Below are 16,476 nucleotides of genomic sequence, written 5' to 3' on the forward strand. Positions count from 1 at the left end.
ACACCAAGTTGCTCTTTAATTTACTGGACTCTTGTTAAAAAAACAAAAACAATGACGCAAACAATCAGAGTTAGCAATATCATTTAATCATTTCCCCTCAGCTTAGAATCACTGTTGTACATAAGTTACACTTTGTTTTCTCAATTTCACAGGTTCATTTTTTTCTCTCTTCAAACTTCCAGTTTGACCTCCCTCTCGTATCAAACGAAAAAAAAAGCAGATTGTATTATACAAAAATGCAAACCAATTTTCACACAGTGAATTCTCTTACAAAGTCATAAAATGGCGTAATAATGGCTACATCCACATTGGAGGAAGATATTTCTAGACATTCCTTAATGGAGTATAATATACATATAAAAACTTTTTTTCTTGCTGAAATCAAACCTGTACCTTAATTTAAGAGATATTTTACAAGGGAGTAATCATATAAAATAGCCATTTGCGAATTTCCCCAGAAAGTCAGGGAATAAAATGTGAGCCTCAAACAGCAGTAACAGAGTTCAGTGGTCAAGGGTGGGAGTGGAGGGGTTAACTGGTTATGTAAATGAGGGGTAGAGGCAGCAGTTCCACTCAGATACAAAAACACACAGGAGATTGAAATGAACATCTTTGCTATTTACTATAGAGTAAACCATCCCAATTAGTCGTCGTATGTTGGTTCCACTAAGCTAAAAGGTGATTCAGGCTCATTCACACCTGCAGGGACGTATCCGGTAGAATCAGCATTTGGGTTAGTTTTGGTTGACTTGTACTTAGAGAGGGTGAGAAACATCATATTGAAGTAACACCACCTGTTGCCAATTGGTGGCATTATAACAGCAGAATTAAGCTGGTGTGGCCAATGTCTTGTAAATATACGTCTTTAAGGAGAACAAAGCTGTTGTGTGAATGTCACTCATACTGTCGGCTGCTGACGATACATCGGGTTGGATGATGCATTAAAGACTGTAAGACTTGCAGGTCAGTAAATTCACTCAACTATTGCAGGAACAAAACGAGAAAGAGAAAAGGACTACAAACCGAGCTAGGTCAACAACATTTCCTTAAAAAATAACATTTTGCCTCAAATCTTGAGAGAATTGCATTATTTGCATGTTGCTGTTCTACGTAAAATTTTCAAAAAGTGAGAGAGGGGGGGGGGGGGGGTCTACTAGAGTCCATCTGTATGACTCTAAATCAGTCCAATTCAGTGTTAATTAGTCATTTTGAAATCACCTCATGCTCCTAAAGCAGACAAGGTGAACGGGGGCATTGCAAGAGGATTTAAGGCCAACCTATCGTCAGAGACTTCCTGAATATCCTCTCGGGGACAGACGTGGGAAAAAACCCCAACACTTTTCTAATACCTCAAAACTATCACCCAGTACAGCACACTTTGAGGAAGAAAAAAAAAAAAAAAAACTTAGGGTACATTTTCTACAATACAATCTAGCACACACAAAACTTCTCCATCAATTTTCCAAAGTTACAGAATTTTGTCTTCTTCGGAAGCATAGTCTATAAAGAACATCTTTGTTTGAACACAAAAGATTAAGTGAACACGCATCAATGCGCACAGAAGTCCTTCGTCTGGGAAAGGATAAAGTCTGTGTTGGCAACCAGTGGACAGAAAACAAATCAAACGACGAAAAAGAAACAAAAACATTTTGCTGATTCTAAATAGAGATCATTTAATATAAATGCTGAGCGAGTAAAATAAGAGGTGGCACATTAATAGTGCTTTAGTATATTAATGTATGTATACATACTCATATGTATAAGTGAGCTGTGTACCTAAACAATAAATGTAGCAAGGAGCAGCCAGAGGCTTGAAGTGTGGTAGGAAAAATTTTTAAATGAAAAAACCCAAACATCTACTATCATGGCGCTGACATATTGGAAGAGATGCCTATCGAACAACCCAGATGAGAGACACAAAACAATTGTGTCTTTATTTTTTTTTTCACTCATCAGTGATTTGTCAGACTGTAAGTTTCTCATGTGACCAAAACGAAGGGTCAACGTTAAAGTTAAAGTTGACCCGTCGACCGTTCAACAACAAGGGCTCAGAGCTGTAAAACTGAAGCCAATGATGTAACCGTTTACAAAAAGGCAAAGAGCTCCATGTCGAGCATCAGCAGTAAACAATCTACACGATGGATAAAGAGCAATAATAGTGGTGGTGATGATGACATCAAGGTGTGGAAAAGGAAAATGTGATATTGTAATACTCACCGATAAAAAAAAATGCTTAAATATACTCAATGTGATATAAATGAACTTATGAAGTTTGCTTTTTTTTGCGGACAGCCATCTTTGAGAGTAGGTGGTGTTTACTCCTCAGTAACCGACGCCAATATCTCCGTCTGTAAACATGATTTCGAATGGACTGTGCAGCTTAAAACGCTACAACCGCTACTTTTATAGGAACGCAAACGGGAAGTTTAGGTGTTTGCTTGGAATTCAACCGTTTTCCTGACAGAGAAGAGGACGCGCACTAAGCAAAACCTCTGTAAAGCCTTCACTTGGTAGGCCACACCCCCCCCAAATCGTAACAACGTAAAGCATGAAAAAATAAAACGAAAATTTAACAAAAGAACACAAGGGAAGGCAACTTCATAGAAGTTAGGAGAACAAATGACAAGATAATCCCAATGGGGAGGCCTTTTGTGTGGCTAGACGAGGAGCTCTGAGGAGGGAAATTCCTTAATTACGGTAATTTATAAAGACACAGAAAGATGTACTCTCTGTCAGCCTAAACATGTGCATTCATCCCACACACCCCCAAAAAAAGATTTTTGGGCATAATTAGCTGGGATTGAATGCAGCTCTATCGAGCGCAGGCTTTACAACCGAACCACATCAGGTCACACCACCAACCCAGAGAAGCACAGAGTAGATTCCCTTATAGAAAACATGTGGAAAGCTCGTTATCAAAAAGACTTGTCGCACTCTTTAAAACAGAATGCTTCAATTAAATATAGAATATACTGCTTTCAAGTATGAAACATACATGATGTGTTCATAAAACGCATTAATAAAATGATACTTCTTGTGGCAGGTGAAGACGTGCATGTGTGAAACACCTCGCATCTCCGTTTCAGCTGAATACTGGTGGAATATTGTACTGGCTTTTCCCTCCTCAGACCATCTGCATCCGAGCAAACACTTCTTTTTTTTTTTTTTTTTTTTTTACGATTCAGGGGTTGAGTACCAAGTGACGCACGTCTGCCGTCTCCTACAATACCTTCGTAGATCGTCAGATTGCAGGAGAAGGTCCTCAAGAGTGCGTGTGAGTGAGTGGGCTTGTGAATCTGCTCCTCTGTGTCCAACTGTATGTTTGCTGGTACAGCCGAACCAAAAAGTATCATTATGGGGAGGATCAATCAAATACGCGACTGCGTTTTATTCAGATTTCGAACGGAATAGGCCTAACCTTTTTGGATGAAATTACAATACCACTGTCAACATCACCACCATTTTCTCTTCCTGATACATCTATGGTGAGCCTTGTTTATCTTTAATCCCAGTACAAAAAAAAAATAAAAGAGAAGAAAAACAAATTAACACACACGAGAAATGTTATCATATGCTCTGGTTTCCAGGCAAGGAAAGTCATTAAAAAAAGCTCATTCACAGAACAAAAAGAAAGAAAATTCATATCACGGCAGATACTGCTCATCTTCTAAATAGAATGGGTGCCTGTGCATGCTTTTCAATTGAGCATCTTGAGAGTGTGTGTGTGTGTGTGTGTGTGTGTGTGTGTGTGTGTGTGTGTGTAGGTGTGTGTGTACTGCCTATGAGCAGGAATGGACGACGCCATTCTTCTGCATTTCTGAACCAGTGGCACCTGGATCAGAGCACAAGCCCAAAGCAGACGTCTTATTGGTCAGTGACAGCATGGACCCGCCCACTGCACTTTCTTGCAGACTGTTGGAGCCGTTGGACACCTCGCTGAATTAAGGACAGAGAGAAGGAACCCAGGTGAGAACAGGGGACACTGGGAGGAGCTCGGGCTCATAAAGAAACACACGTATATTCAGGGAATATACACATATTTATATTAAAGTAAGCGTTTACCCACCCAAGAGCCAGGGAGATTTCTTCTAGCTGAGTCTTATGCTCTGGTTGTCCATTCTCTGCAGGTTTAATCTTATACTGCTGAACGTCATGGGTCACTTGGTTTTCCTGATTTGTAGATGGATAAAACATGCTCAGTTGCTAGAAAGACACCCAGTTACCTACTGAACCCTAATCAGTCAATATCTTTTAAGACTTAAGCCATGGCCTGGACCATTACAAGCTTTATTGCGGTATGTATAATTTGTTGTATGTATATTAGCACTCATCCTGCTGTATGGTGTTAACACCACTTCCACAAAGTTTTGTTTTGAAATCAATAATTTCCACCCCAAAATCTTCTCTCAGCATACATAGACTGTTTCATCCCTTGTTTTTACCTAACAGCTCCCCCCCCCCTCCCTTACCAAAGCCATCTCCCGGGTCCTCTTGCCAATCTCTCTCTCCACCTGGTGGAGCTCCAGGCTCAGCTGTTCGCTGGAGACAGCTGCTGTACTTGCTCCCACTGCCGGCCACTTGGGCTGCTGTTGAGCTGCTGCCTGGCCCTGGCCGGGCTGCCCGGGCTGGCCTGCCAATGCACTGGCCTCCCTCTGCAGCAGTAAAGAGTTATTGGCAGCCTGTGATAGCCAAACAGGAAGTGAAGAGGATGAGTGCGCAATTTGGAAATTTCTGGCAGCAGGAATGCTGCGTGAAATAGAAAACCTGGTTTTTTTTTTGTTCCAGTGTTGACTGTATTTTGGGAGTGACTTGGCAGCTTGACTGCTTTGATTCCTCACAACATCACTTATCGTGATTAAATGATAGCAGGGATATAAATACATAAAATATGAAGTCCTCTGGAATTTAAAAACAAGACTTATTTCAATATTTCACAATCGTGTAGCAATTGTCTGCTCTTTGCAGACCTTCCTGGGTTCCTGTTAGTGAGAGAGCATACACACCTCCATGCTTCGTATCTGGGTCTGTTGGTTGATCTGCTGGTTGACCTGCTGCAGCTCAATCTTTAACTGTTCTCTGTCTGGAGTTGCCATAGGCAGGCTGTGAGAGGGAAAATACAATAAGAAATTTACACAACTGCTTTACAATCGTCTTTATAAGCAACACACATTCACATTCATGCATGTAGTTCTGATATTGTCTTGAAACGCTCGATGAGTATTATCATCATGTGAATATTAAAAAGGTGACAGGAAATCAAACACAGGCCTCACCGCTCACTGAAGTGTCCCTGAGAGGAGGCGGCAGTCTGGTGTGAGGGGTATGAAGCTCCACCCCATCCTCCATGGCTCCCATATGTGTATTCTGCTGTAGGCGAGGTGGAGAAAGAAGTCAGAAATGTTTTCATGCCAAACTGTAATATTTAAACGGCACAATTATGTGAAATGATCGGGTTGCAGAAGTTCGGTGTAAGGAGCAGGAGTGGACAGTGTGGACGAAACAAGTAAAGCAGTTTATCATTCGTTATGTAAAGAAAATGCACATGGTACAAATGCATGAAAGCCATGAATAACTTGTTTTATACATGGTTTCTTACCTGGCATGGCCATGTGTTTAGAGCTTGGGTTCTGAGGCGTGGAGGCCATCGCCTGCACGGGGCCTGTGGTCTGGTAGCCCGTCTTTGAGGTGCGGGAGATGGCACCGAAGCGCGATACGGTGGGCTGGGGGCCAAATGGGATGATGGGGTCATCGTCTTTCACTTCTCCACCCCTCCGAGGAGCCTCCAGTGATGGATCCCTCAGACCCTTAGCCTCCGCATTCTGGTAGACACGGGGAAAGAGGTGGTAAATGGTAAATGGGACGCCTCTCTAGTCTTCCGACCACTCAAAGGATGAGAGAGGAAAGGTTAGGACATCTTCCTTTCATATCAAATGCTTACTTTTGATTGGTGCTGGTTAATTACACTTGGTCAAACAACTCAGCAGCTTGCACTAATTAGCTATTAGCTTGTTACATTATTAAACTGCCTTTAAGGTTTTGTGTATCAACACTGAATCATTCAAGACAGAACCACAACGCATCATTTCCCCTCCCCCAAATACTGACATGGCTGCTACTAATGGAGTTATCCGTCTGAACTCACCATCATGTCCATGGCACCAGGACCCATAACATCTTTGGGTTTGGCATCCTTCGTACCAATGTAGGAGCCAATCGTTTCACAAGACCAGGGAGAGTACTGCCCTGCGTAGTCCGGCTCTCTGCACTTCCCCATGGTTTTGGAGTTCTCCTCGCCATACTGCAGACACAGAACATACAGAGAGAGCGCTGTCACCAACACTTGCATGTACTTACAGTTCTTGAATCGTATCATAAAATGCGTGCGTATGATCTGAGCCAGTCTCAGAGAGGTGTGAAATTCAAACAGTGCTCACCTCTGGAGGGTAGTCGCTGGGAAAGGAGTGAGGAAGAGTGGGCGAGGCAGCGAATGGTGGAGGGGATATGACCTTCCTTTCCTCCAGCTGTGATAACAGCTCCTGCCGGCGTCGGTGCAGGTAGTCGAGGCTGGGCTGTGACCCACTATATGATGGCCCCTAAGACACAAACGGAGAAATATTGCTGTATTTTAGTGTTTGGAAACTAGGCTGGCACCACAAAGAGTTAAAGGCAAATGGCTCAAAATGAGGAACAATCCAAACAAACTCACCCTGACATAAGCCCTCATGGGTGGAGGCTGGGCCCCCGGTGTATAGTAGCCATCTGGAGGGTATCTATCACGGGAACTGGGCTCCTGGTGGTAGAGGGAGTTAGCCTGTCCTGCTGAGGGCGGGGGCATATCCAGAGGAGCGGGACTCATTCTGACCAGGCCCTCCCTCTGTGATGGGTAAGGCTGTGGGGGAGGTGGCGGGCCAGCGTAGGTCCCGTGGCGACCTCGGTCGTGGTGCGGAGGGTGAGGGTAAGAGAAAGGTGGACCAGAGTGAGGGGCCTGGTAGGGGCGCTCTGGTGGGCCATAGCCAGGGTAGGGGTCCTGGTAAGGGGGTCCTGACTCGCTGGGGGGAGGAGGGTTACGCATGTAATCCCGGGGAACATACTGCGGCGGCTGTTGGTAAGGGTACCCTGAGAAATAAAAAGCGGATTATTATCAACACAACACAGAGATTGAATCAGTCACGCATACAGAAGCTGATTGTGCATCATTCCGTTTCCTCGAGCCCTACCTGTGGGGTACTGAGGGGGGTCATACTGAGACGCAGAAGGTGGTGGGCGAGTGTCATAGCACATCTCGGGGAGCGGTCCCTGGGGGTAGACTGGTGAACCTCTGGCTACCACAGGCATGTGCTTCACCCCAGAGAGGTGGTCCACTGACATCCTTTGGTGGGCCATGGCATGAGGCGGCAGAGCCATACCAGGTTTGGCCAGCCCAGGGTCCATGCTACAACAATAAATGTTAGATTTGAGTCAGAAACAAGTCCGTTAACAACTTTGTGCCATAAGGTGCCCGGAGTCCGCTTTCTCCATGGCACGCAGCTGCCTGTTCTTTGGCTGTCAATTAATTAAATGTGCTGAGAAAGCAATACTCACCCATCGGGTGGTGATCCTGGGGCGCTGGGACTCCCTCCATCCATCTTCATGGGTTTACGCAACAGTTCGTACGGGACTGTGTCAGTGCCGCGGGCAATTAGCTGGGGCATGGAAGGTCCACCGCTACCGTTGGTGAGCGGTGAAGGCTTCCGGGTCACTGCTACGTCGAGGGGAAGACCCTCATCTGGCATGAGCCCTCCTGAGCCAGGGAGGCGAGCTGCCAAACGCTTATTCATTTTACGATACCTGACGGACATAAAAGCGCAGTACAAATTGTATAAGAAATGCTGGAGGGTGTAAAAAACTGTTTATATTCGACAGTAATATCTAATTATTTATCATTATATTATATTTATCAGACTCACTTCTCCAGTTCTTCCTGAGAATGAGCGAAGGTGCAGCTGGCTCCACGAGGGCAGCCTCCCTTCTGCTTCATGTCACGACACATGTATGTCTTGTACTTGCTGTGCTGAGGAGGCTAAAAAGAGACGACAAGTATTGTTTCAACAGAGAAAACATATACTGTACAACCTTTGTGTCATTATGGTAAAACCCTGTTAGAGGACAAACAGAGCTGAACACTCAATAGTGGTGATATTGAACATTACAGTCGGGGCTGGGCGATACAGACAATTTTTGTATTTAATACCTCGTTATGGGTGGTGTTACAAATTAAAAGAAAAAAAGAAAACAAACAGGTGTCTCAGTAAGTGTTAGGCCAGCTTGTCATTCCTACAATTGATGAACAATGCTCCTATGGCTATAACGTGGGTTAATCAATCAATATACAGGGTCTGGGGCCCAGCTCTTTTTGTGGTCCAATGGGTAGACTCACCTGTTGAGGGTCAGCTCCTTTCTTGCTGTGGTTCTGGATGAAGTCCACCAGACCATGCACCACTGTTTTCACTGCTACCAGCCCTTTCTCAAGCTGCTCCCATGTGGGAGGAGGAGCATCTGTGGAAACAGAACACGAGAAACGTAGACTTTAATCTCAATACTTAATGCTCAATACGTAATTGGTTGACTCGTAAGACATAAATACACAAAACATTTTTGGGCGAGCCCAAACATATTGCGACTTGGGGTGTAACAGTATGTGTATTGGTACGTTCGGTAGGCGACATCGTTTCGGTATGCCTTATGACCCCAACAGCTGTGAATGCCGACTACTTTTTGCACATGCGGAAAGAAATTCTGGAGCGCAAGCTTAACCCAGTTGCTGTCAGCTGTATCAGCGTCGTAGAATGAAAGCTGGTTATCTGGGTTAATCAAGCTCAACCTGTATGTACAGTTACACTGAAGTCCGGAGTAATGCTGCTCAGAAATACTTTACATTTACATTACAGACATTCCTAATTACGACACACAACGTATTAGATAAGATGAACTGGAATAACACAAAAGGTTTGAAAGAGAGGGTTGAGAAGACGCAATGGCCACTGTTTGGATTCCAGCTTGTGACGCCGCATGTACTGTCTCCTCACGTCACTGTGAAACCAGGATTGTTGAAGCGTGCTCGGTTCTTACCGGGACTGGGATCAATGTTGGCCAGTAGTTCCAGGTGTGGCCGCAGCCTGTTCAGGTTGGCTGGGTCTCCGGTCCTCTGCAATGCAATCGTCAGCTCCTGGACACTCTGCGCAAAAGACGCCGGGGTCTGCAGCTAGGCCAAGAGCAGAAAAAAAAAAACAGGGAGTGAATGATTTGGCAGGTTTTTGGCAAGACAGGATTTCTATTGTAGGAACATGTTTTAAGATAAAGAGCGTAGAAACTGCATAATTTATAGCATTGCAGCACATAAATAATCTATGAAAAAATCAGATCCACACACATTTACTTCTCTCACATACCTTATCGATGATAGACTGCATGTGTGACTTGTGAGATTGATCTCCATATAACAGAGAAGACCACTGGTCGGGTGCGATGCGCAGCCCGCCCTCCATGGCTATCTGAACTATCTGAGAGTCGTGCTCGCGCCGCAGAGCCTCGTAAGTACGGAATTCCTCTTTCAGCTGCATCAGGGACGAATCTTCATCACGTTTGGTCACCTAAGGAGCCACAAAGAAGAAGAAAAGAGTGAATAGAATGTTTGGGTTAGTTTTTCATTTTAAATTTGTTTTTAACCGTCCCAAAGATCATTTCATCCGCTCTGAAGTCAGTGTATTCCATCAGAAATGTTTGTTATCCTGTTACTATGTGAGAGTCATTAGTGTTTTTTCCCCTTCATAAATACATGTAATTCAAATGATTAGGAAATAAAGGTTGTATTTTTATTGATTCAAACAAATGTTGTCATTAGTAGTATTAATGAAGTATAAGCTGCTTAGAGGTTAGTGTAAACGGGTCATAATTCATTTCTAATATCTATTTATATTGTTTTTCAGCAACACTACATTTTATGAGATCACATCATGATAACGTTAGAATTTAAATTCACTCAGTACTCATTTTCACTGAACAGAGCCTGAATGCATCATAATGTAACTGAAGGGAACCTTCGTTCGTTGGCCTTTAGCGATGCTGCTAACGTTACTAGCTCTCCTGTCTATTTCAACACAGACTGATCGTTTATAATGAAACATTATCAGAGATCGTCGACTAGAAAAGCATAACTGCCGATGTCCTGATTGCATATTTTACTTATTTTGGCAGATAACGACAGTCAGTACAACTTTTATTTCACACTGATGATTAACGTTAAACTGTGTAATTCATTTTAAAAAACTGTCATAATCGTCAGATTTTCATCTTTATGACGGTCGTTAAACACACGTGTGATGAAAATGAAACCAAAGCTTAAAATTTTTATGTATTCTACATGTCTCATTTAAAATTTTGCCCCAAATCAACCATTTACTCTCCTGGGTCCTGGAAAATAAACATTAAATCCTGCGCTCCTCAGCGGAACTAGGAAGCCATGATTGATTCAGCTGAGACCAACAGTCACGTGACAAAAATTCCGTGAAACAACTGAACACAGGACAGGAGCGGTAAAATAAAGGTTGTACAAATGTGAATAGCTCAATATCTATACAGCACACGAAGCCTATCGTTTTCTCCAACACTTGTGGCAACTTGTGTTGGATGTATAGTTTCCATTGTTTGCCAATTTTTGTTAAATAAATTATCAAAAAACTTCAACTTATGTTTTTTTTATGATTTATGGCATTGTAACTGTGTTATACAGCCCAAAAGACATGTTTAGTAGTAGCACTATGAGGGCAGGGAGTCCTGTTGTGGAGCGGCACCACATGGCGTACACTATTTGCCACAAGACTTTAAATTAAAGAAACGTATGAAGTTTTATTCTGGTTCTCAGTCAGTGACGTACCTTGAAGCAGGAGGCCCTGTAGAGGAGCTGCACCACATGACCGATGCTCGTCTTAGAGGCCTGCGGGAAGCGTGGCTCAAGCCTCTGAACTACAAAGAGAACCAACACCTTCCTGGACAGTGCAGAGCCGTCCTCCAGAGCAAGAAGGACCAACTTTAGAGCTTCCTCCTGCATGGCTGGGAAAGGAACAACATAAAAAATAAAAAAAAACATGAGTAAAAGGGGGACTGCCAAAAGCCAACATTTACAGAGGATCGTTGTACTGCTCCTTCTCAAAAACGGACATGTGCTGGTTTAATTTTGCAGGTCATGTAAAACCACCTACCCGGGCCTAGAAACTGACATCCCCGTGCACGCACGGCGGCCCACAGGTTGGAGGAGAGCTGCTGTGGATTCTGGTGCTGCAGGATGAGTTCGGTGACGGTTCGCTCACCCAGAGAGCGGGCGGCTCTCATGGCTCTGACACGGCCCTCCTCTTCCACCAGCTGGCAGTGGACCAGGGTTACCAGTTTCCTCTGCATGGGTCGACTCAGCATGCTCTGGGCCGTGCTGCTCAGGCCCACACCTGGTGAGAGATTAAGACGGGAACACTGGTAAACCACGGGAATATCAACTCAGACACATTATACACTCATTTGCCAGTTTATCAGGTACATCATAAAAGAATGCAGTCTAATAAAAGACTGCTGCAATAAATATTACCTTCATAAAAGGTTATCATTTTCTCCTGATTCAACTTCATGATCATTTGGAACGATGTAGTTGCACCTCTACATCCAAAGAGTTTACCGCGGTTACTTCCCATTTTACAATTCCTCCTTTGCACTGACATCTCTTGTCTCTTAACATGGCCAATGATTGACTGAGGAAACGGCTTAAAATGTGCACATCTAATGCAAACAATACATTTACTGCATTGGTGTGATTCTGCAATGGAACAAAGTGGATTTAAAAGACACCAATGTGTGTTATTAACATTTAACTTGGGTGTCCTGTTATACGTTTACCTCAGGAGAACAATACAGCAAGAGCTTTATGTGCCATGAAACCTTTTTTTAACAAGTTTTCTCACAATGAGCCATAAATGACGAATCAATAAAAAGAAACAACTATGACCTTTGAATATTATGGTCGTAACAATCAGTTGTGGTGACATTGGCAACACCATATATGGAATACCCTTTTGAACCCCCGTTCTTTGGAAATATCATTTCAGTTTAAAATAAGGTCCGTGACAAAAACAATGAATGGCATACTTCATTACTTCATCATATAAACAGCATCAGAGTATCACTCATTGAACGGACGTCCTTACATTTTTTTTTAAATATAGACAGTTTTGAGTATAATTTGTTGTTATTGAAACAGGCAATGATTGTTTTTGTCCAAACTGGCTTCCCTTATGTAATTATTATCACTTCTACAGCCATCAACCATGAGATATATCTCTGCACTATTTATTAAAAAACTAGTTCTGCTTTTCTATTTTGAATGACTTTCGATGATTAACAGAAAACAGGCAATACGTTGATAACAAAGTCAAAACATTTGGATTGTCTATTGCATCTGTGATGTGAAGCTAATGATGCCTTCAAGACGGGTTGTGTTTACGAGTAGAGTCTGTTTCACGACACAGTGATGTCATATGCACGACTTTGTAAGTGAAAATGTTCAGACAAGTACAACAGTTGTAACATGTGATCATGTTTTAAAAAAAATGTTAGTCCCTTTCATCAAACAGACATGCAAAAATCACCTTGCGCACTATTTTTGAGACGGGTTTAAAAAACACTTGAATGCCAATAACATCGAGTCCTGGACTCCCCATGTCGACAACAACCTACAGAGTTTCATTTAAAGGCAACAAGAGTGTCAACAGATCAGAATAAAGGCAGAACAAACTAAACGTAAGCAAGTGTGTGTTTTTGTGTACCTCTGGTGTTGCTGAGAGGTTTGAGGTAGAGGGCCAGCTCCTCCACACACTGCCTGGCCTCCTCATAATGCTGCGAGTCCTCTGGACTGGTAATCAAGGCCACTGGCTGAGCCTTAGGAACCTTCAGCAGGACACCAAGAGGGAAACAATTAGAAGAACATGTTTTAGTAGAATATCTTAACAGTAGTGTGTGGTGGAACACACAGTCATCCTTTTTTTTTTTTAATTGTCAGATGTATTTAGCTGTTTTAGCCAATACATTCGACTGTGTGAATTAACAAATCAAAACACCTCTTTGTATGTACATGCAAAATAGATTCAAGATGAAAAGTGAAACCGTATACATGAATGTTGTTCATGTCACAATTATCTACAAACTTTTAGCAGAACATACTGAAAGAAAACCAGATATGTTTTAATAAAGGCCATCTTAATTTATACAGATCTGTCAAGTACGATGAAACCTGTGACGTTACTGGAGTATGCTCCACTAATTATTCAGTTTACCAAACCATTACTTACTCTATGGTCAAAGCACGTATGGCGTATGCGCCATTCTCTGTATGTCATGGTTTGTTGAACTGCACTTATCCCAGATTAAAATGCTAATACACAACATTTAAAATAAGACAGTGGGGGGAGCATTTCTTGTTCAAGTTTGTATTCTCATGCTTAGGCTGCATCACGCTTTGTAAAAGGACAACCCAATGAAATACTGACCACAACAACCTGCAGCTCTGGGGCATTATGATGAATGAGGTTATTGTCATGAATGAAAATGATACGTGACCATTATAATAACTTCCATTTCTATCAGGGCATATTCATTGGACGGGACATTGTACCCGGCTAATCTGTAGTACCACAAATATGCAAGGCACTCAGCTACGAGACAAGACATCACAGTCACGACTATATCAGACACACAACACACATTATTGATGCACTGACGTTATCTATTTTCATACATACCTGGAAACTTGGCAAAGTCAAAACACCCATTAGCTGTAGCCTCGCCCTATTGGTCAAAAACCGCTTACGGGAAATATAGCTTCACCGATGATGCCAGCGCTCAGTAAACCAACAGAGTTAAAGTCATTGCTCAATGACTGGAGCGTGACTCATAAAGGAAATCTCCAAGCTATGTGCATCATGCAATAGCCTGTGAGTAAAACTCTAATAAAATCCAGGAAGAGTCATTTAAGGAAACACCATACGGTCAAGATAGGATTGGTATTTTAAACCAACTACTCAAATACATCAATGAGCTGACAAGCTAGCACCAACAAGGGCTCTGCTTAAATCTAGTCATCACCAGATCGTTGTCATAAATTGCTGAACAAATGTACAAACACACGCCATGATTCTTACCTGGCCTCCCACCAGCTGTAACAGGGCAGTGTTGACAGGTAGCTGCTCGATGTCTGTGCTGATGGCTGTCTGGTCAAAGGGACAGGCCTTACGGTGCAACTTGTTCAGGCACATCTTGCAGACGGTGTGTCCACAGCCCAAGCTGATGGGCCGGCGAACACTCTCCTCAAATGTCTGTGTGCAGATCGGGCACAGCAGGAACTCTGTCCATTGTGGTGCTTGCACTGGCATGGTTGTATGTTGATCGGACGAGTGTGCGTGTGTGTAAATGTATGTAAGCTTTAACACAGAGAAAAAAAATCTAATAATAATATATATATATGGAAGATTCCACTGGAATCAAGAATTTGTCTTCCGAACTCAATTGTTCTTAAATGTCCTCACACATTGTGGATTTTGGATCACATCTCGTGATGATTACTGTAAAAGAGAGAGACAAAGAGAATTAAAAGTCTGCACACATTTAAGAATTAAAACAACTTTGCATACTTTTCAAAATGTAGTTTACTTATGCTTTAACAAAGTCCATTCACAAAACATGGTTGTGCTGTGTATAAGTGGACTACCTTACTACATAAAAAAATACATTACTACATTAAATTTAAAAAAAAAAACTATAATCGAATGTCTGTTTAGCTTTGATTACTCAACGCTATGCGGTGTTCAGTCGTTACACAAAACATATACAAAAAATAAAAGAGGTGACACCGCACATATGTATAAGATATCGATGAAACAAACGAGCAGAAGGACCAAAACAAGTGCTGTGTGGCCTACTCAGAGGAGCTGGTAACCACTATGACTGTGGACAAAGGGTCCCGGAGAGGCTAACAACCAAGTCCTCCTGCGCTATCTAACTTGTTATGAGGCTAATGTTTGCTAATAGAGTTTGGAAACATTATGATACTAATCGTTTTTTTAGTCAATGATTTTGCTATCGGGACTGTTCCAATTTTTTATGTTTGATTTTACACGAATTCATGTTTTAACTGAAATGAGGCAATACGTTAGCTAGCTAATTGTAGGTAACGTTAGCGTTAGCTTACTGTTAGCCGGCTACGCTATGGGTGGCTAGTTTGCTAGGTTTGGCTAGCTGGCAAACGTCGTCCTGACAGAAAAAAAATATGTATAAATATAAATAAAATATATCATGGGTTGGTCATGATACAGTCATTGGGAATGTAGCTTTGGTTATGAATCCATTACGTTACACAACCTAGATAATTAACGTGAGTTACCATCTCGCGTTTTGCTGAAGGAAACGATAGCTCGAGAAGACCCACAGTGACACTGGAGAGGGGAGCCATTTGAAATGCAACAGCGAGATTATGTAACGCTAGCATCCGAAACTACCCAGCAACACAACTGCTTTGAACGTGTATTTAAATCACACTCATTTACTAGAGTTCGGGATCATACTAGGATTGTGTTTTAATTTGGAGAAGCAGCTAACATTGACGCAAATACTCGTCTCGCACTCGCCTGAGCACAGGAGGCTAACAGTGAACAAACCACACTCCTCCCTCTTGTAGCAGTTAGCTAGCTCTCAGTCGTGTTAGCCACAACTAGCTAACGCTAACTATAGCTATGCGTCATAAATGTGACTAAAACCAAACATGCAGCTTCTACCGTGATATTCCGTCAGGAAAATGGTTAATTAATGTCGATCCTACTCACTCATTCCAAAAGACTTGGAAGATTTTCATCTTTCTTTAGGAAATTGTTGCGATATTTTCTTGCCATGTCGACTGTGCAGCTTAGCTGCTGCCGAGGTTTGGGGAGGGTGTCAACTCGACAACAGACTCGCTAGCCGGTTACAGCTAGCTGGGCAAGATGTGTGTATGTGAGCGTGTGTTTTGCTTGCGCGTGCCTGTGTCTGTGTGTATGTGCTCATGGCGCCCTCTGCCGACACTGGGCCGCATGCGCAGCCACAACACAAAACTGAGCAGCATTTGCCAAAGTCCGCTAACATCTGGCGAGGATTGTGGCAACTGGCAAGTACAACGTTGTCCCAATTAGGCTGACTGTGCACGAGCGCATATGTGTGCGTGCACCCGCCTCAATGAAACGGACAGAGAAAGCTGGGATAAACCGTGATACCGGGAAGGATCAGCTGTATTGACAAAAACAGGAAAAGAATCAACCGTCGGTTCTTTGAAAGATACAAAATTACGCTATACAACACATCAGCCTTTATCATTTTATCAGGACCATCGACATATTCTAGGAATGACAATGTGTTTATCTCATTTAGACTGAA

At 42.7% G+C, this 16,476-nt stretch overlaps 1 protein-coding gene across 3 annotated transcripts; it reads right to left on the reverse strand.

Annotated features, from left to right (window-relative positions):
* Positions 1-64: 64 nt before the first annotated feature.
* rc3h1b (ring finger and CCCH-type domains 1b) lies at positions 65-16,008 on the reverse strand. Of its 3 annotated transcripts, none has more exons than XM_079172582.1 (20): positions 15,894-16,008; positions 14,217-14,636; positions 12,846-12,966; positions 11,238-11,477; positions 10,913-11,088; positions 9,429-9,629; positions 9,109-9,241; positions 8,417-8,535; positions 7,947-8,059; positions 7,582-7,827; positions 7,218-7,432; positions 6,707-7,116; positions 6,435-6,593; positions 6,143-6,298; positions 5,597-5,819; positions 5,274-5,364; positions 5,004-5,100; positions 4,470-4,679; positions 4,067-4,170; positions 65-3,936 (listed from the first exon to the last, which is right to left on the reverse strand). In XM_079172582.1, exons 2-20 carry the CDS (start codon positions 14,445-14,447, stop codon positions 3,780-3,782), a joined length of 3,402 nt encoding a protein of 1,133 aa, XP_079028708.1. In that variant the 5' UTR covers positions 14,448-14,636; positions 15,894-16,008; the 3' UTR covers positions 65-3,779. The 3 variants fall into 3 exon arrangements, with proteins under 3 accessions (XP_079028708.1, XP_079028707.1, XP_079028709.1); XM_079172581.1 differs by having other exon boundaries at positions 5,274-5,367; XM_079172583.1 differs by lacking the exon at positions 4,470-4,679 and having other exon boundaries at positions 5,274-5,367.
* Between the last annotated feature and the right edge of the window lie 468 nt (positions 16,009-16,476).

The sequence above is a fragment of the Pholis gunnellus genome (genome assembly GCF_910591455.1).
Source record: "Pholis gunnellus genome assembly, chromosome: 14".
NCBI lineage: Eukaryota > Metazoa > Chordata > Actinopteri > Perciformes > Pholidae > Pholis > Pholis gunnellus.